This window comes from Aedes aegypti, chromosome 1, assembly GCF_002204515.2.
Source record: "Aedes aegypti strain LVP_AGWG chromosome 1, AaegL5.0 Primary Assembly, whole genome shotgun sequence".
NCBI classification, from domain to species: Eukaryota; Metazoa; Arthropoda; class Insecta; order Diptera; family Culicidae; genus Aedes; species Aedes aegypti.
This window is the reverse complement of record NC_035107.1, coordinates 210186367-210206257: the sequence shown is the minus strand read 5'-3', so window position 1 is coordinate 210206257 and position 19891 is coordinate 210186367. Positions and strand designations below refer to the sequence as shown.

The window sequence follows — 19891 nt, the reverse complement described above, 5'->3', positions numbered from 1 at the left end:
TTTTTTCGTTCAGAAACAAGAAAATTTACAGGAAAATGTGTTCACTGTATTCTATTCTCCAACCGAAACACAGTGAACACATTATCAATGAAAAATTTCAAATTTTGAACAGGAAAACTGCTTTTGAAGTTTTGATGATGACGATTGCTCAGCAAAACGCCGAAAATTAAACAAAATTTTCAAAAACGAACAGATTTGCTTATGCTGTAACAAACCACTGCCTTAATACCTACAAATCTGGTAAGGTCATTTGAGTCGCAATGATAAAATGCGTGTTGCGAAACTATTTTAGACGATTGAAAAATAAATCCAAGGTGCAAAACTTCAAAGTACTCCAATTATGTTGTCTTTCGATAGTTTTCTCAAACTAACTGCGAAAATGCTTGACTATTATATCTTTTGAATGCCGGGTGTCAGTCCTACGGACATTTTGTTTGTGAATTATGTGCGTTAATATAACGAAGCCATATAAATAAGCTATAATTCAAACTTCGTAGGAATAATGATAAATATACAAATCACTGTAACCTCTGATGTTCTTGAAAAAAATGATTTCAAATTTACAGAGAAGACCCCTGGATATCATATGTTTTTAATGTTTAATGCAAAGCTGATGGTTACTTGGCTGGTTTGCAAATTAAAAATGATGCACCGTTGGGGAATATTTTGAGGCGTGTGCAGCATCCCTTCCAAAATAGCTATAAAACCTTCTCATGGCGATAACTTTCGATTCCCTCGTTAGAATATTTTCAAATTCACGGAGGAGATGCTTGAATACCATACCGTTCGAATGGTAGGAGCCTAATTCTTGGACATTTTTTTTTTTGCGTTAATAACGGCTAAAATTTCATTAATTTTTAAAAATAGAATATGAAGCCTAAAATGCTCTAAATTCTAACGAAAACAGCTCCTACATGAAGTGTCATACTGATACTCTTTACTTTTGTACTCGTTTTGCTTAAACGATAAACAAAATTTCGTTGTTATTTCATTTGGTGCGTTGCGGGTCCCGCACTATCAAAGAAACCCCGTTTTACGGTACTTGTTTTTGGATCTTTGTTGAAATTGGACCTTTGTTGGTAAAAATTCTGGGATTTTGGGAGAATGTTTCAGGATTTAGTTGGTACGTAAAGGCTTCCATTTCTGGCTTCTTTTGTAATTCCGTGAGAATTTTTGAAACTCTGATCGGGATCTTTGATAGGAATCTGCGAGATATCTGCCATACCATTACTTGCGAATCTTTTGAATTCCAATGGCAATCTTCTAGTTCTAGTAAGTATTTTCAACTTCGCTAATCTTTGAGATTCAGAGGGAAATCGGGGATTCAGATAAGAATCTTTTGTATACCGTTGGATATCTTCAAGATTTCAATGGGACTCTTTGGAATATCTTTAAGAATATTTAAAGTTTCAGTAGGAATCACCGGGGTTACAGAGGGGATCTCCACTGAAATCCAACGATTTTCATCAGGAGTCATTAGAAGTCCCGTAAAAATGTTAATATTCTCTTGTAAATTTTAGGATTCTCACCAAATTGTCCATTAGCACTTGCATTCACAAGAATCCGAAAGATACTCATTGAAAGATCAGAATATTCAGTTAAATTCAAGAATCCCACCAAAAAAACAGGAATCTTACTTGAATCCTATGTTTTTTTTAGACTCCGACCGGAACCATTGGATTCCTACCAGAATTCCAAGAAACCATACCAAAACCCAACCATCATTATAAAAACTAATTTTGACTTCAAATAATTCCAGTGGTACTACCAGAATTTCAGGAGTTTGAGCGGGATGCCGACAATACCACAAAAATGCCTAGAATGCCACATTTATCATCGGAAAACTGAATTCAATCAAATTCAAACAGCTAATTTTCATGGTTTGCTATGTAAAAAGCTTGATGAAACGAGTCTCCAAATTGTGAGCTGTTGAACGGCAAATTTTGAAACCTTTCCCATACAAAGTAGAGTGTCCGGAATTTGATGTTGTCCGGAATTTGAATCAGAACGGTAGTTAATTCAGTGGACTAAGGTAATGAGCAATAAAGTTGAAAATCAGTGACAGAGTGGCAAACTAGAAATAATAATAAACTATCAAAAATAGAAGATATCTTCGGTCATTTTCGAAGAACTACTTCTCGATTACTTTTTTTTCAAATCGACGTAAGTAACTTTCGAACGGTTTGGAAAAAATGACCTTATTTCTGAATAAATTTGAAAATAAATCTGCATTTTGACATTTTTATTCCTTCAAAATCATATTTACGACATTCTTGTACCAGTATAAGATTGATTCAAGTAGTGTTTTGTTTTGATTCACGATTAAGTCACTTTGTCTCTGCATATAACAAAACGGTGAAAGTAGTGTTTAGGTTGAAGCTTTTTTTTTCCTGTGTTGGGTGTATAATCACTGCGACCATTTGTTTGATCTATTGTGATACACCACCCATTTTAATGTATAATTGTATTCAAGGTGATAGATTACTATGATTAGTTATCCTCAACTCATGATTTCGGTATTTTCAAAATGGGGAATAATATGTCGTATAAACCGAACTACTTTGAATGGAGCTAAGGACCATATATCAGAGGGCTGTAGAAACCCTTGATCAAGATATTTTAATCTCACAGCAAAAAGTGCAACGCAGTTACACAGAAGGTGTTCAGAGGCTTCTGTTTCCTCACTACAAAAGCGACAAATATCATCTTCAATTCTCTTGATTAATCGTAAATGATATTTAACTAAACAATGTCCTGTAATTAGTCCTGTGTATGCACACAGGTCTTTTTTGACAGGGCGAGAAGTTTTTGTGTATTTGATTTATTGGGTGTTATAAACTTTTTAGATTGGCGGGCTTCAACAGTTTTATTCCAGTTGGTATTTACCATGGCTTTTTCCCAATTCCTGAGCTCCATTTTAATGGAGCATGGTGAGACTCAACAGAAAGGCTCTGGCCCTTGTAAAAGTTGAGATGATCCAACTCTTGCCAGCTCATCTGTTTTTTCATTTCCTTCTATTCCCTGATGTTCAGGCACCCAGTAAAGAACTATAGTATTATTTACCGATAATTTTTGAAGTAAGAGAGTACATTCCCAAACCAACTTTGAAGTACATGTGTATGATTTCAAAGCAGCGAGCGCTGCTTGACTATCAGAAAAAATGCATATGTTGGAATGCTTGTATTTTCTTTTTAAGCAAATAGAAGCACATTCTAGTATAGCTTGTATTTCAGCCTGGAAGACGGTTGGCCATCCACCCATTGAGACTGATAGACATACACCGGGACCTGTAACACCAGCTCCCACTTGATCGTTTTGTTTGGAACCGTCAGTATAGAAGACTATTGAACCTGAACGAATTTGTGGTCCTCCCACATCCCAGACAGAGCGATCCGGCTCTACTACATTGTACCTACGATCAAAATTAAATGTCGTTTCCATCCAGTCATTGTTGACTGTAACTAATGGATTAATTAGAACTTTTTTCAAAATTTCCAAATGACCTTTTATGTCACCATCATAACAAAACCGTAGTTCGTTTAAGCCGTAGTGCGGCTTTTCCAGCTTCTAGTTGAACGAATTGATACAGAGGGAGTAGATTAAGCATTGCATCTAATGCTTTTGTAGGTGTGCTGCGCATTGCGCCTGTTATGGATATAGTAGCCAGCCTTTGTAATTTTTCTATTTTTTTTATTGCACACTTTTCCAAAGTCTTCGGCCACCATACTAATGAAGCATACGTATTTCTGGGTCTCAAAATAGCCATGTATATCCCGTGAATCATAGCTGGCCGCAGTCCCCATTTATTTCCAAAAGTTTTTTTACTTATCCATAGTGCATTTGCTGCCTTATCGAGTATGTTACTTAGATGTAGACTCCAGTTTAATTTACGATCTAAAATTACTCCCAGATATTTAACATTCGATGAAAGTGTCATTAAAGTCCCTCTCATACGAAGATCAGATATCTTGAATGTTCTTTTCTTAGTAAACGGAATGATGTTTGTTTTGTGAGGATTGATGTCCAGTCCTTCAGTTTCGCACCATTTAATTGTGTAGTTTATAGCTGCTTGCATTCTGCTTGCAATGATATTGTCATGTTTTCCTCTGACTATAATAACAATGTCATCTGCAAACCCAATTACTTCAAATCCATGTGCTTCTAAACTTGCCAGTAGTTCATCAACAACAAGTGACCAGAGAAGAGGCGAAAGAACGCCTCCTTGTGGACATCCTTTCACTGCTTTAACAGATATTAATGAACTACCGAGTTTTGCTGATATTTCACGTTTTGATAGCATTTCATTAATCCATTGAACGATACATATGTCAAACTCTCGCTTTAACATTGTCCTCGTCTTGGATCTATGAGACGCATTATCAAACGCTCCTTCAATATCTAGAAAAGTTGCTAGTTACGCTAGTTGCTTCATACGTTTTTTCTATTTTAGTTACAAGTGCGTGTAACGCAGTTGTAGTTGATTTACCAGTTTGATAAGCAAATTGATTATTATTTAGAGGATACTTTTATTATTTAGAGGATACTTTCTCATATAAGTAGATTCAACATATTGATCAATAAGTTTTTCCATAATTTTGAGCATTATAGATGACAAACTTATTGGTCTGAATGATTTGGGAGAAGTATTATCTTTTTTGTTAGCCTCCGGAATAAAAATCACTCGAATCTGGCGCCATGATTTGGATATGTATCCAAGTATAATACTTGCTTTAAACATATTACAAAGATATGGAGTAGGGATACCATTACTTTTTTGCAAAAATGCTGGAAATATTCCATCTGCACCAGGAGATTTGAATGCATCAAATGAATTGATTGCTCAATCAACCTTAGATACAGTAAACATTTGTTCAGCTATATTTTTTGCGTCACAACAAGAGGTCGAGAAGTTATTACTGTGTTCACCATGACTGTTCATCTCGGTTGTTTCATTACCGATAATGTTTTCTCACATGTTTTCATCATTATTACTAATCAGTACAGAATCAGGAAAACGTGTCTGCATCATAACTTCCAACGTTTTTTTTTTGCGTTCGATGTTAGGCAGTTGTTTTCTTTCTTTACAATACCTAAACCATTTGTATGATCTTTCGATAGAACTTTTTGTAGTCTTGCAACTACAGGAGTGTTTTCAATGCTTTCACATGTATGTCTCCAGTCCAGTCTTTTAGATATTCTTATTTCTTTATTATATTCAGTCAGAGCAATTTTATATTGGTCCCATTCCCTGGTCCTCTTTGCTCTATTGAATAGTTTTCTAGTATTTTTTCTAAGAATTTCTAGGCGTTTATTCCATCACGAAAAATCTCTGTTTGTGGAATGTACAGTGATTGGGCAACTCGCATGGAATGGCTCTTGGATTGATTGTAACATGAGTACCGAAACTTTTCCAAGTTCTTGAACTGTGTTTATGTTCTTGTCAGGAAGTTTACACTCAGTCAAAAGTTTTGAGTCATATAAATCCCAATTTGTTTTACGAGGGTTGCGATAAGCTTCAGTTTTAACATTATTTGCTTGATATTCAAACAATATTTGTCTGTGGTCAGACAGGGAAATTTCGTTTGATACATGCCAGTTTTTTAAATTTTCTGAGATGTTTGCACTACACAGTGTCAAATCCAAAACTTCTTCCCTGATGGAATTAACAAAGGTTGCTTTACATCCTTTGTTACAAATGTCAATGTTATTGTTGATTATGTATTCTAGGAGGTTTTCCCCCCTATTATTTATATCGGTGCTACTCCAAACTGTGTGATGAGCATTCGCATCACATCCTATTATGAAGGGCTTGTTTTTACGCTTGCAAAAAGAAACAAAATTTGAAACGTCTTGAGGAGGAATGTCTTCTGCATCTCCAGGAAAGTAAGCGGATGCAACATACATTTCCGCTACTCCACGAGAAGTAGTAACTTCCATTAAAATTGCAACAATATCTCTTTTGATAAACTCTGTTACCGGCAAAAAATTAATCCTACTATCAACTAGAATAGCAGTTCGGGGGCAGTTTGATTTTCATCATAAATAAGTTTGCAAGAGGATTCTGCTATGCCTAATACTCTATTATTATACGTCCACGGCTCCTGAATCAGTGCAATGTCCAGTTTGCTATGAGTGAACGTTTTTTGTAGTACAGCAGATGCGCCTTTCGCATGGTGTAAGTTTATTTGAACAAATTTAATCTGCTTATTTGCTTGATTATTGTTAGTTGTGTTAGTATCAATGTTGGTATTTGTGATACTGGTATTATTGGTTCGCGTAATGTTATTCAACAAAATATGTTTATTCAAATTATTGCATTCATTACTTTTCACTTGCATTATTCATAGAAGTTTCACTTTCTTGGGGTGATTTTAGCCCCCCTATGTTGGTTTCGTGATTACCCAAACTTGTTATGTATTTAGAAATATATTTGTTTTTATGTACAGGGTCTTTGTTGTCTAAAACTCTTTTTGTTTGACCATGATTGATAGGGGAATTTTTAGCATATCGTTTCGATTACAACAGAGCTTTGGGTCCTGAAGACTCTTGGGAAGTGTTTTCCGATCCTACATTAACGCCGCGAGGTTCTTTAGAGATTTTTGGGTGACCCAGATTACCTGTACTTCCAATCCCACTAGTACCAGGTCGGTTTAGATTTGGATTCGATTTATTTCCTCGTGCAGAGTCTCCAGTATCCTTTAAGTGTTCTGTAGGGATCTTCGTCTGCTTATTTTCTCCTACCCCAGACAGAGTAGTGTTCTGCTCTGCTGGTTTCAAATTATCACCAGATTTGTCAACACTTTCGTCCGAGTTATCAGGCGTTTTGTGTTTTGGAGGAAGTTTACGACGAAGTGGAGCTTTTCCGAACTTATAGTCAAGAAGGAATTCACACTTCTTGATCGTGTCCATTGACGCTCCATCTACTGTAAAAATTAATTCAACATGCAGTTGATTGATAATTTTTCTCCATTCGTCAGTATTTAAACCGTCATTTTGGCTTTCCAGGAGCGCTAGAATCTCATCAGTGCTGTCTCCAGCACTCACTGGGAAAAACCCGATAATTATTTCAGGACGAGGAATTTTATTCTCAACTAAAGCAACAAGTTCTACTTCTCCAGCATTAGATAGTGTGGAAGCTATGCTTTTTAACCAGTCAGCTGTTTCCTGGTTTTTGCCGACTAGAATTAAATGCCCGGTCCTGAATGAACATTGACCAAATTTAGGTTTCACCATTTCTTTGCGTTGCTGTACAACCTTTGCCAAAATAGCTTTTCGTGTTGCTAGCAATTGCTGGGAAGAAAGTTCTACGTCGGGGTAGTCCTTCGGAACGATTCCTACCCTAACGTATTGTACAACGGCACTAAAAGATGGATTGCTTCCACTCTGTATCGTTTAATTCGTCCAGAGCGTGCATTTGTTTTTATTTGTAAACGATTTTGAACCGAAAATCTTCCCGAGATTGGGCGGTTTAATCCGTGTTTTGGTTCAAGAACAGGACACAAATTTTTCTTTTTACGAGGATTTCCATCACTACTGTTAGAACCGTTAAGATCGTCATTACGTGACCGCTTTTCAGAACTCGGCGGCTGACACGGAATTCGAGCGAGGCGATATGCTTCTTCTGGATCAACTCCAGCATCAATCATTCGCTTATACCGCTTCCGTGCTGCTCCATTCAACTTCGTTTGCTGTTTGTCATCCGTACAAATTGGTTCTGCCACACTAGTCTTAACAACTGGATTTTCAGTTGTCGAACAATCTTCGAGAAGGCTTTTGGTAGTAGTTGACAATATGGTGACGTTGATACCATCTTCGAAGTCGTCGTCGTCTTCATAGTCATCGTCACCATCAATCGGAGTATCTAAGATAGATGATGAGCATGATGGAACACTTTCAGCTGAGCAACTATCGACTGCTCCCTCTGTTTCATCAATCTCCATCAGTTTTGCATCGGTAGCACTCATTCTGTTGCTGAAAGCATAGTGTTTTAAGCAGAGTTGTGAAATCTAAGTACATTGGATCAAAGAAATTCCACTGCCAGTAGTGAAACAGGTTGAAGCTTACTTACGTCATTTGGTAGTTCCGAAAATTAAACGTTGTAAAAGTTAAAATGGAGTTAGTTTAGAGTAACACGTGTAGAATTTCGTCTGTGAAACACGTAGGATCGATAAAATAAGTTTGTTTACCATTCTGACCTAATGCTTTGCAATGTTAAAAAAGCGTTGGCCTTAACATATTTCAGGAGAACCAACAATCAAACAAAGCGGAGTGAATACCATGAAACGTGTGTTGTTGTGTTGTTACAACAGTTATGACATATTTTTTGGGAAAATAAGCTATTCGAAGAAACGTGGATATTCGGGAAATCAAAATCAAAGACGACGCATCAAATGCGCTGCCCTTGTTGTTTTAATGTAAATTGATAATCATTAGATTCCAGGTGATATTAAACTTTTCAGTAGTGAAGCATTTCAAACGAGTCGTAACTTAGACGAATTGTGTTCCTTTATAGAGGATAAGCTGCCATCTTCTTTTTTACATTTGAAGATGCAAAGTATTTGTCAAAATACCTAAATGTGTGGCAAGCACGAGTGGAAAGCGCATGGAATGATGTATCTACAATCTATTCTATAGTCCGAGCGGCTCATACACGTATATATACATCTACTTAATCAACATTTTCGCTTTTTTCCGCGTTAGCACCATTCCTCATTTTTAGATGTTATTTAAAAAAGTGGCACCTTGATCCAGCTTACTGTTTATTGTCCAATCGGTTATTGTCACTATTTAATGTATTCCCAGGAGCGATATCCCTAACTAAACCGCAGCCAATGTATGAAATGCACCAAATCCAATAGACCGAAGCATATGCAATAGATCAGAAGCTAATCCGTATTCTACTTGGTAAAGGTTGAAAGTGGGTTTACAACTTGTGAGACAGTTTGTCTTCCTTTTCAGTGTTCTAATACAGTTAATTCTCCCTTACTCGATATTCCGTAGCTCGATATCGAGTTAGAGAACCATAGTAAAAGTTGGTTTTCATGGCTAACTCGATGGTCCCTTGGAACGCAGTTGCACTGCTTTTGTGTTCTGTAACTCGATACCTCCCTAACTCGATGGTCCCTTCAATATCGACTAAGGAAGAGATGACTGTAATTGGGGCCTTCTTTAGATTAAAGTATCTGGGCCTTCTGGGATTAAAGTATCATCGTACCTGCCACACGATATACGAATACGAAAAAGGCAACGTTTACAAAGAAAGCTCTTAATTAATAACTGTGAAAGTGCTCATTGAACTTGAGAAGCATGATCTGTTCCAGTGTGGACGTAATGCCAAGAAAAAGAAGAAGACTTGTCGAAGAGACCCACGCTCTCCCTTTTACACATTCATTTAATACCCTCTCACATGGCGACCGTTGTATTGTAATTAAATTGACGAATAAAAATTGGGTTATGTTTCTTAAAATTTGGATATTGGTAGGCTAATTCTGATTTGCTGTCGCCTAAATGATGTAAAATTTGTCAAGATTGTAATAAAAACCATTTTTCCTACATTTTCATCTCAATTAAATTTGTCCAGCAAAAGCCGAATTTGAGTTTTCAAAATAGATTTTGCTAAACTTGAAACCTCACATTTATTTGTCAACCGCAAATCAGGGAAAAATACTTCGGACCCCAGTTGAAACTGAAGGAGGCTACTCTAAAAGGAATAAGGTCATTTGAACATGCAAGGGACATAATGGTCTTGTGGCATAACGGTAAATATATATTTTATGACAAAAAGCCAAACTTTGATTGATATAATAGTTATGCCAAAAGGTGAATGTGTCACATGACGACCTTATTCCAATTGATCACATGGGGCTTATATTATTTGAAATGTAGTCTATTTAATATGTTAAACAATATATTTTAAAGCATTTTCACACATCATAGTACACTGAATATAATAAGGAAGTTAAAATATCTTTTATGGTAGATTTTTCAAAACGGATGTTAATTTCATCTTGTAAATACTTTCAACCGATACCAGTAGCTACACCATATTTACATATATGTATAAGAAATGTTAAGCCACTAAAATAATAAATCAGAGATAAAAAAATGTGAAAATTTCATGCAAATGAACGTTTATGAAAAAGTTTGAAACGAACTTCTACGTATTTCTAGTGGATTTCGATTAGGCTATTCTTAAAACTAGTTATCTCTCTAATGTGTAAATGTGTATGCCTCTATATAGCGGTCCCGAACAGTCCATCTGTCCATGTGTGATTGCGCAAAAATCAAACCAACAGACGAACAGCCGAGACTTCTTCCATTTTAGCTCTTCTAATGGCCTACGCTAAGCTTAAGTGTGTAATCTTATGGCGAAAAAATCGCAAGAATTAACTAAATAGTTTTAAAATAGAACGGAATTTTCGATTAATCGAATAAATAAGTAAAACAAATTTGGTTTCAGACAAGAATAAAACAATATTAAAATAAAACGAAACAGGAAAACTAACACAAACAAATAAAACTCAAACATAACAGAACAAAACAAAAATTGTCTAAAATGTTAACATATAAAATGGATTGCAACTAAGCTGTCTGTTTCCGACTAATATTAAAGGCAAGATGCTTAGACTGAAAACCGGACGGACAAAGATTAAAATAAAAGTCGCGAGCAGACACGAACAAACGAATATTTGACTTGTGTATAGACTATGTGTTATGTGGGTTCATCATTTTAGACTGAAAGGCAAGTGTGTCTGTCTTTGGGTGGGAAGCGTGCTCTTGGTTTAGTTTTTTTTTTCTCATTCGGGAATCAAAAGAACACAATTATCGGTCAAAAATCCAAACAGGAGTCAAGGGGGGGACAGAGGGCAAGAGGCAAGGCATTATTCGAAAGCTTATTATGCTTGTTGTTCGATCGAGTCGGATCGCTTAGGGAAGTCAAATGTCGTAAGAGTCGTCGGGAGTACTGACCTCTTGGAGGACGTCCTGCGCCGCGATGGCCTTGAGGACGTTCTTCTTGGACGTTTCCTGGATCTCGCCACCGACCAGCAGCTCGTCCAGGATGAAGTACGCCTTCTCGAAGTTGAAGATGATGTCCAGCTCGCACACCTGCAACCAAAGAAGAAAGGATGAAATTTCATGTTATTTAGATTGACTCCCCTATATCAAACTATGACAAAGGATTCTTCTAGTCAAACCTTCAAGAATTACTCAATTATTGCTTGAATGGCAAAAAACAAGACGGACCCTTGAGGAACCCCCGATACAATACTGACTGGGCTAGATAGATTTCCATTCAGTTCCACGTAGCTACCGTTTGCATGTTGACCACCCAGGTTTTCTAACAATGTGACTCCGTAGTCTAAAGGCATTTAACTTACACTGCCAAAGTATTTATCCAGCAGCTCCACATATCGGTGAATGATTTCCAGGGTCAGCAGCTCGTTATCATTCTGCTCGATTGCACAACAAAAGTATAAACTGGCATATCTGGAAATCGGAAACCCAGTTAATTCAACGAAGCTGTCAATTAATCATTGCCTTACAAACCTCTTATAAACGATCTTGCAGTCTTTCCACTCGAGAAACGAGCACATCTTCGGCTTCCGGGACAAAATCGTCGTGATCAGCTCCCGGGTGATCTTCTTCTTCACCTTGTCCGGGTGGGCAACGTACCACTTCTGGAGCCGGAGTTTTCCCTGCCGACTAAATAGCAGCATAAATTGCATCTACAAAAAAACGCTTAATAAGATGACGTCATCGTACCCCACAATCCCCTAATTTTGTCGGATTTTCAGCTGCCACTGATAACGGGAAATGGGATCCATTTTTCCCTTATAATCAGCTGAAGTTTACGCTAATATCGATGTATATCTAACAGGCGCACTTTACTTACCATTCTGGTGCTGTTTTCGAGTGGAGTACCGCAATAAAATAGGAAAATCTACGGAAAACAACTTCCGATGGAAAATTCTTGGTCGAGTGCTGCAAAATATGTCAATCGTGTCGTCGTCGTTTCTTGATCTGTCATCCGCGAGAGGGTAGGCGTTAGTTAGCAGGGCTGTGTATCGTCGTATACACGCTAACTTGAAAGTACCCATATTAAATGGGTATCATGTACACATTTTCATGACGAATATGGAACTGTCAGAAAAAGAGTATTTTTCGATAACATTAAAAGGATATTTTAAACCACATTATAGAGAAGCCGCTCCTATAACAATTATGGGTAAATATTACACATGATAGTTGGACACAAGAAAAACCGCCATTTGTCGCCGCTAGGAAAAATTATAAGTTTAAGTGAGAAAATTATGCGATTTATCGTCACAAAGTTCTGGATATAACTTTCTTATAACTTCAAACATAGACTATCCTCAAACTTTGGACGGAACAATAGTGCAAGCCCTAATATATTAACACGTAAGTAACACCGTCGGAAACTTTATGCTGAGATCATGATTTTCACTAATTTATGGATTTTCTTGATGCAGATACTTACGAAACCTGAAGGATGCGAATGATTAAGACTGGATTATCAAAGGCAATACTGCACGCTGCATCGATTACCGATAAAATGGATTTTTACGAGGTTCGTTCCGGTTCTAGTATGGAGGCAAAGACGTCTCTGATGGAGGGGAAGGAAATCAGCACCTTGAGCATTGACCAGCGTATACGCGAATATATATAGGAACCGCCCAAAGGAAAATGAACAATAATAATATTAATTCCATGGAATATGTTGAATAAATTTTGTTTATGTGAAGCCTAATCATTACGTTTTTACATGATTAAACATTTTGTTGAAGCCCTAACCTCAATATGCCGCATATGCGATGAAAAAAAAAAGAGGTATTAATACCCATTTTTATATTGGAGACCAGGAGTTAAAAATACCCATTATTTGAAGTTCACAGCCAATACTCTTTAATGAGTAAGTGGACTTTACTCTTTAAATGAGTTAAGCCACTTTTCGTGATAATGGGTACATGCTGGGAGGGAGGCACCGATACTACACACGAAATATGACATGATTTTTTTTCAAACTGCAAGAAAACTCCAGCTTGCCAACGACAATCAAGGCAGACTTGATGAAAATCGCTAGTTTTCTTTTGTTGTGTACCTTCCATCTTTTCGGACAAACATTGAAAAAGGGCCGAAGTTTTCTATGCATTTCATTTTCGTTTTTATTAGAAAAAGTAAAATGATGCATGTTTAAGTACTTTATATTCAATCAGAATAAAAGGGACTATCGTGACATTACTTTTGAAAAGTCATGAATAGCTTATCAATCGTTTTTTTTGTCACATTTGATGAAATGCCAAAAAATGTTTTGATCAATTACGCACTTTTTCTAAGTTTGTCCATTGTTTGAGATCCGGGCTCACAGTGACAGTTCTTGACAGCAGAATCTCGGCTCACTAAGACGTACAGAAATTTCGTATCGGTTTCTCCCTCCCAGGGTACATGACACCCATTTAATGGGTACTTTTGAGTTAGCGTGTAGGCCTATTCACAAGACGTTTCAAATCAGCTGATCGGGAAGCTCTTTGACAGTTCTTCTATGGAGATGACAGTCCCGTGTTAGCACCGGTCCTCCACCGATGTAAACAAATGCATAGACGGACCTGTCACATGAAAAAGCCTATGTATATCAATATTGTCCACTCAAAAACACGGGTAGTCACAGAATGACTAAATTTTAGTAATTTATGACCATTTTCTATCTGCCTCTCTTTCATTCTGCAGGGAATTTTATTCCTATCGCATCGCTTAACTTCAACCCAGGTGAAATGACATTTAGTGTAGAAATTCACAGCAGAATGAAAGAGAGGCAGTTAGAAAATAATCATTCTTGCATAAACTTTAGTAACTCTGTGACTATTTTTATTTCTGAGTGTCAGTTTCATGGACAATAATATGCGCCACCAACTTTCAAACAGTCCGACAAAATCATCGCCAGCAAACAAATCATAGCAGGTTATTTGTCGTTATGTTGGTAAGGCTGTTGAAACGTCACTGGCGACGATTTTGGCGCCATCATCTTAATTATAATAATAATAAGGCTCATGAGCCTCTGTACGCGCTATAAATTCTTTTGTTCTATTGACGTTTACGGCGCACAGTGTTGGTGTTGTCTCGCTCTCTCTCACGGGTAACTTGAAAACAGGGCGCACAGTAAAAGTCAAACGTTTTATAGCATGCATAGGCTCATTGCACCAGGCTTGATTTTTAACGTAGGACTACGTATTTGTTTTCTACTTTAAAAGTAGGGAAAATGAGACATATAACGAAATTAGGGGAGATTTTGAACGTTAATAACTCAGTTGTTTATAAACCAATTATTATTATTTTAGTATCATTCGATCAGAAATGGATCTCATTCCACCCATGGATCAGAAATTTACCTTCATATTGAAGAAAACTATTGATTATCAATAGCGAACAATTGGGTCCTAAAATGTTTAATGAATTCTCGTTTTTATTCAATAATACGAAAGAGCATGTTCTTGCAACTACTTTAGCAAGTTTCCCGCTCAAATAACGGTTATATCATTTTTTAACTTCAATTTTAAAAATGGTTCCAAATATCAACCTTGACACTTGTGATCTTGTTTGACATTCACTTTTTCGACAAAAATGCCACAGGGCATATAGTTTTAACACTGGGGTTGTTCCTATCTGACATTTCGGAAGGGACACGGAAAACAAAATATACCCAAAATTCGAGTTTAAACCAAGGGGTGTGACAAAATCTCAAAAATCATAAAAAAATGCTTTTTTTTACTTAAACCAATGAAAATCATTTAAAAATTGAGTAAGCATGTGTTTCTGCCCTAAACTTAAGCGTTTGGTAATAAAATTGAGACAGGGCTTTAGGACCCTATTGAATATTTAGTTAATGTCAACCCTTTAATTCATGTTCGACTAATTTCTCACGCATTATCATTTTCCGCAATTTTCAAGTAATTCTAAGTGCAACTCATTATTGGCACATATGCATTTCCCAGATTGGTTCATTAGAAAGAGAAGAGCACGAAAGGGAGGAGCATCATCTGCTAATATAAGGGTATAAAGCGAGCTGGCAAGAGCTCCTCCGATACTGTGCAGTGACGTACGCACCTGCTGACCTTCAAGCTAGCGATCCAACGTCTGGTGATCAGTGGTCAAGAAGCAAGCTCGTTAGGAGCCAAATACCAGAAGCCCCCAGAGTTGCTGATCCGGTCTGTGACCGCATCGAGGCTTTTTTTTTAAGGCACTCTGTGCTCGTGGCCACTACTGTGCCGGAATCAGTTGATTTGTAGCTTCTTTATCGATACAGATCTATTTTCAACTTATTTACATCTACTTTCACTCTCTCCTACTCTTTTACTCTCACACCGAGCAGGTAGGAGAGAGCTCTGTTGTTAGTGAGGCTAGCTGCCTGCGAAGAGGGTCAGTTTGTCTCAGTCACCATCTGATACTGACGGGGGATGGATGTGCTCCCCAAAGCACGGTCCTCCGTGAGGCGTCTCCTGGTGGCTGGACGGGTTTTTTGTGGAGGGGCTGGGAATCGAATCCATGACCTTCCGCTTATGAAGCGAAAGAGTAACCTTAAGGCTAGAGAAAATTATCTCATGTGACAAAATTGTGACATATTTAGAATGCTTTTGAAAAGAAATTCTCATTGAACAATTTTCGTCATTTTAACACCCATGTATCAGAAATTTTCCTTGAATATTTAGTAAATTTCAACCATTCCAACTATTTATGTTCGACCAATTTCTCACGCATTATCATTTTCCGCAATTTTCAAGTAATTCTAAGCCCAATTCATTATTGGCTCATACCCATTTCCCAGATTGGTCGAATAGAAAATGAAGAGCACGAAAGGGAGGAGCATCATCTGCTAATCTAAGGGTTTAAAACATGCTTCCTTCGCCGGATTTGGTTTCATTCCATTTTCGCGTTCGAGCTAGAAAGAGCTCAGAGCCAAGCAATGAATAATATTTGTCTCAAACCATAAGATCAACAAAGCGATGACTGAAGCTTTCATTACAATCCTCGAATAACTTCCTATAGACACATCAAGGGGGTGGTCACTCTACGCACTTCAGTCGGCACAACTGCGCCTTGAGAGCGCCAACGTGCGCCAAGTGTGCCAAACATGTTATAATACTACATGCCATAAAAAATCAATGAACTGAAATTATGGAACAACGTTCTCAGCAACCATTGATATTTTATTTATTTTGAATAATTTTTTTATTGTTTGCCTCTTATTGTACAAATTTGAGATGGTCTGATCACAAAAAAAAAGTCTGATTTTGCATTACTCAATCGTCATGAAGTGCTTCTATGATATTGATACGTTTTAAATTATTGCAGGGAACACGGCAATGACAAGTCGTGTATATGTAACATTCCAATGGGAAGATTTGTCCCACACTAATAACAAGACAACAAGGAAGGTGCGATACGGAGTGTCAACGATTATATACGGGGGCGCGGTGGAAGGGAAAAGGTATTGAGCTTGAAGAGAGAAAAGAAAGGACATCCCAAAAGGATGTGAGTCATATTTGGGCATTCGCCGTAGTATGGTAGGTTTTTAAACACCATACAGGAGTATAATTTTGGGAATTTTCTGAACTAGACAATCGTGCTTATTCTGCGCGGCATGTGAGTCGAAACGAGTCGCTCTCACGGCGAGTGACGTGAGACGACTAATGTTATTCAAATGGGGGCGAGTCGACAATTGTCACCTCATTCGACTCGTGTCACCTCACACGCCGCGCAGAATAGGCACGAATATCCAATGAAGAGGGGGTACGGACATTCCGCTGTCGGTGCTTTGGGGTCTTTAATATGAGGAGCTGCACGAGTAACGAGATGCATTGATTCTTTTTTTTTCTCAGATTTCCCTACATTCTTCACCCATTTTTTGCCTTTAGAATTTGCTATGAGTTGATGACCACTAACGCTTTTTGTATTCTTTTCATATTACATATTTTTATTCAAAATCTATTTAGTTGAAGACATCACCAAAGCCGATTACATCGCCTTCAGTTCGGCTCGATGGGCTTAGCGCTCGAAAGCTTCATTCTGAAATAAAAAGATGGTTTATAAATCGAAAATCAATATATTAAATATTGTGGAGAGGTCCTTCTGAAGCCGAAGCCAATGAGATTTTTTTCGTATTTGATAGATGACAAACAACTCAGAAAACTCAATGTTTGCTGAGACGGGAATTTCAGTTCATTGTGATTTTTAGAGCAACCCATTTTGGAAAGCTGTGCCAATCAGTGCGCCAAAATGTGCCGTAGCTGCGCAAGGCACACTGCGTAGAGTGACCACCCCCTTGAGACACATTGCTGTTATATATTCTTTAATTATATGCATAAATATTTACGAAAGTTTCGAGCACTGAAAACAGTATGAAGTCCAAACGAGCAACAAGAACTACATCAAATTCAGTTAAATTAACCATCGTGGTCCTACGTCACCAGTTCGTACAACCCCATACACGGAGAAATCCGACTACCCCAAAAAATAAGTTCTTTTTACTCAAATTTGGGTAAACTGCATTTAGTTTTTACCCACGGTTGGGTTGTTTTGCCTCTCTCGCAACAGTAATGTTGTCAAAAACAGAGAGAGATGCACCGACCCAGCGTCGAAGTTCAATGGAATAAGCCAAATTTGGGTTCTCTCGAGTTTACCTAACGTTAAGTTGTTTTGACCCATCACGGAGACTTCGAAAGCTACCGCTGGGTAGATTTTTTTTGCACTGGGTTGTTTGTTTTGCCGCTGTCAAATGGAAACAACCTAATGATAGGTATATATCAGTTAACCCAAATGTGGGTTATCCCACGGATGGGCCGAATTGCTTCAAAAGAAGTCAAAGTTGGGTTGATTCAGGGTGGGGTACGGCTGTCAACTACAAACAAAGCTCGCCTAACAATCATCTCTCGGGAGGGCCGTCCCAAACAGCATCATCTCTCACGCGGGCCGACCCAAACAGCACAGGTCGAAACGCGGGCCATGCCAGACAGCAAATGCTGATGCATTTCAACACTCAAACAGCGGGATGCCTAGCAGCGTTGTGAGCCAAACGAATACACCCACAAAACATGAACGGTAGGCGAACCTCGTTGCGTATACCCCCCCTGGGTTGATTTGAGGCTCCGTGTAGGGATGTACCCTTAACACTTGAGTCGTCGCGCTGTTGTATTTTGTACAACAGTGGTGAAAAACCCTCGCTTATCGTACACAGCATCAGCGTGGTGGTTTTGACGGTGGCAAACCGCGCGACGACTGAAGGGTTAAAGTTTTTCACTGTAAAGCCTTATACACCCCTACTATTACGCCCACCCCAGAGGGTTTGTTGTCAGTTTCTGACACTTCACAGTGCTCTTCACATCAATCAAGCAAGCGAGAAGAAAGAAAGAAAAAGCATCCCTCTTCGCCTGCCAGACAGAAGTTGTTCGTCATCCGCCGCAGTCGTTTCGTTTTGTCGCTTTCTTGTCAGAGTCTCTTGCGAAAGCCATCAAAAGCAAGAAAAAAATCAAAGTGATATCATCATCGTCGTCAGCAGCAGCAGATCTCGATTCGGGGTGAGGCTCTTGCAAGTATTTTCTACCGAGTGATTGGCCGCTGAAGGAAAGGTGTTCCGGTTCCCGTTCAATATCCGGTGGTGTCTGGGGAAAAGCGAAGGTTTTGTCCGGTTTGCCGTTCCCCCGGTGGACTACTTGGATCGGTGCGTGTGTGTGTTCCAGGCGAAGAACATTTTTTTTTCTGTATTCTCGTTACTGATGAAGGAAAAAGTGGCCTAGCAGTTTATTGGAGGATTGTTCCCGTCACTGGATTGAGTGATAGTTTGGATTGAGTCGTGATTCCGGGTTAGGTGGTGGATAGTTGCTGTTACTCTTTATTCGGAGGTGAGTAGCCAATCATTGTTATCGTCATCATCATTGCTGCGGCTTGAAGAAGTGACAGTCTAATCATCGGTCAGTGGCAATTCTGGTGTCTTGTTGGGTTTGGGTATCCATTTTCCCTGCCCTGTCCTGATGTCTGTCAGATCACCGCAAGGGGTGCAATTGCCGGTGGGTTCTCATTGGCGTTGATTGCGTGAGAGTAGGGTTTCCGATTCCGGGAAGAATATCCTGAAAAATACGATATTTCGGGATTCTCGTTTGATGGGAAATATTCCAAGCATATTTTTTTAAAACGACGTATCTAACACTCGGAAGGATTCAAGAATAATGCGATGCAATATATTGTAGAACATTTTAAAACCTGTTTATTTTTTTTTGCTGTATCCACGTTAATTTGAAAAAAAAAAACACTGTTTCTAACTGAAAAGTCATCATTGTTGCCAAAACGAATGACGGGCTACTTAGCCTTAAGCAATGCCGATTTGTTTTGAATTAGATAGAAACATTCGTTAAATTATGGCCGCACGGTACGTCATCATAATCACCTTATCCATTCCAAGAAGCAAATCCCAAGAACCACTTCATATATCGATGCGAAAACGTATCACTATGATTCTATATATGTAGTGCACAACCCAATACATACATACCCAAAATAACACGGTCTCCCGTGTCGCCTTAACAAATAAAGCTAAGTATGCTGTTTCGCTCAAGAAAAGTAAAGAATTTTTTTGACCGAATGGGTTAAGAAACTATCTACAAAGAGCTCCATTAAAAATGACATTTATTTTGATTCATAATATCCAAACTTTTCCTAAATCCCGCTACAGATGACACGCAGGCTTCGTCATCCACAAACAAATATTTTTGACATCCCTGAGGTAAGCCAGAAGTAAAAATATTGTATAATGTTGGCCCCAAAATGCTACCTTGAGGAACATCAGCTCTTACAGAAAGTTTTTCAGACCTGGAGTTCTGATAAT

At 38.2% G+C, this 19891-nt stretch overlaps 2 protein-coding genes across 7 annotated transcripts in view; one reads left to right on the top strand and one right to left on the bottom strand.

The window, feature by feature from the left end:
* Window positions 1–12040, bottom strand: part of LOC5567835 (AP-1 complex subunit sigma-2) — a 39956-nt gene extending 27916 nt beyond the window's left edge. For 5 of the 6 annotated variants that reach the window (XM_001657692.2, XM_001657695.2, XM_001657693.2 and 2 more), the window contains exons 1-4: window positions 11894–12040; window positions 11548–11726; window positions 11379–11487; window positions 10969–11106 (exon numbers count right to left, since the gene is read on the bottom strand). In XM_001657692.2, the coding sequence (XP_001657742.1) occupies window positions 10969–11106; window positions 11379–11487; window positions 11548–11726; window positions 11894–11896 (429 nt within the window). In that variant the 5' untranslated portion in view covers window positions 11897–12040. The remainder of the gene's footprint in view (window positions 1–10968; window positions 11107–11378; window positions 11488–11547; window positions 11727–11893) is intronic. The other variant, XM_021857449.1, reaches the window with a different exon arrangement.
* Window positions 12041–18434: 6394 nt separating this feature from the next.
* The window catches only part of LOC5567836 (CD2-associated protein), an 81433-nt gene continuing 79976 nt past the window's right edge, over window positions 18435–19891 (top strand). The window contains exon 1 of the mRNA XM_021857447.1: window positions 18435–18911. The gene's annotated coding sequence lies outside the window, so the exon portion shown is untranslated. The remainder of the gene's footprint in view (window positions 18912–19891) is intronic.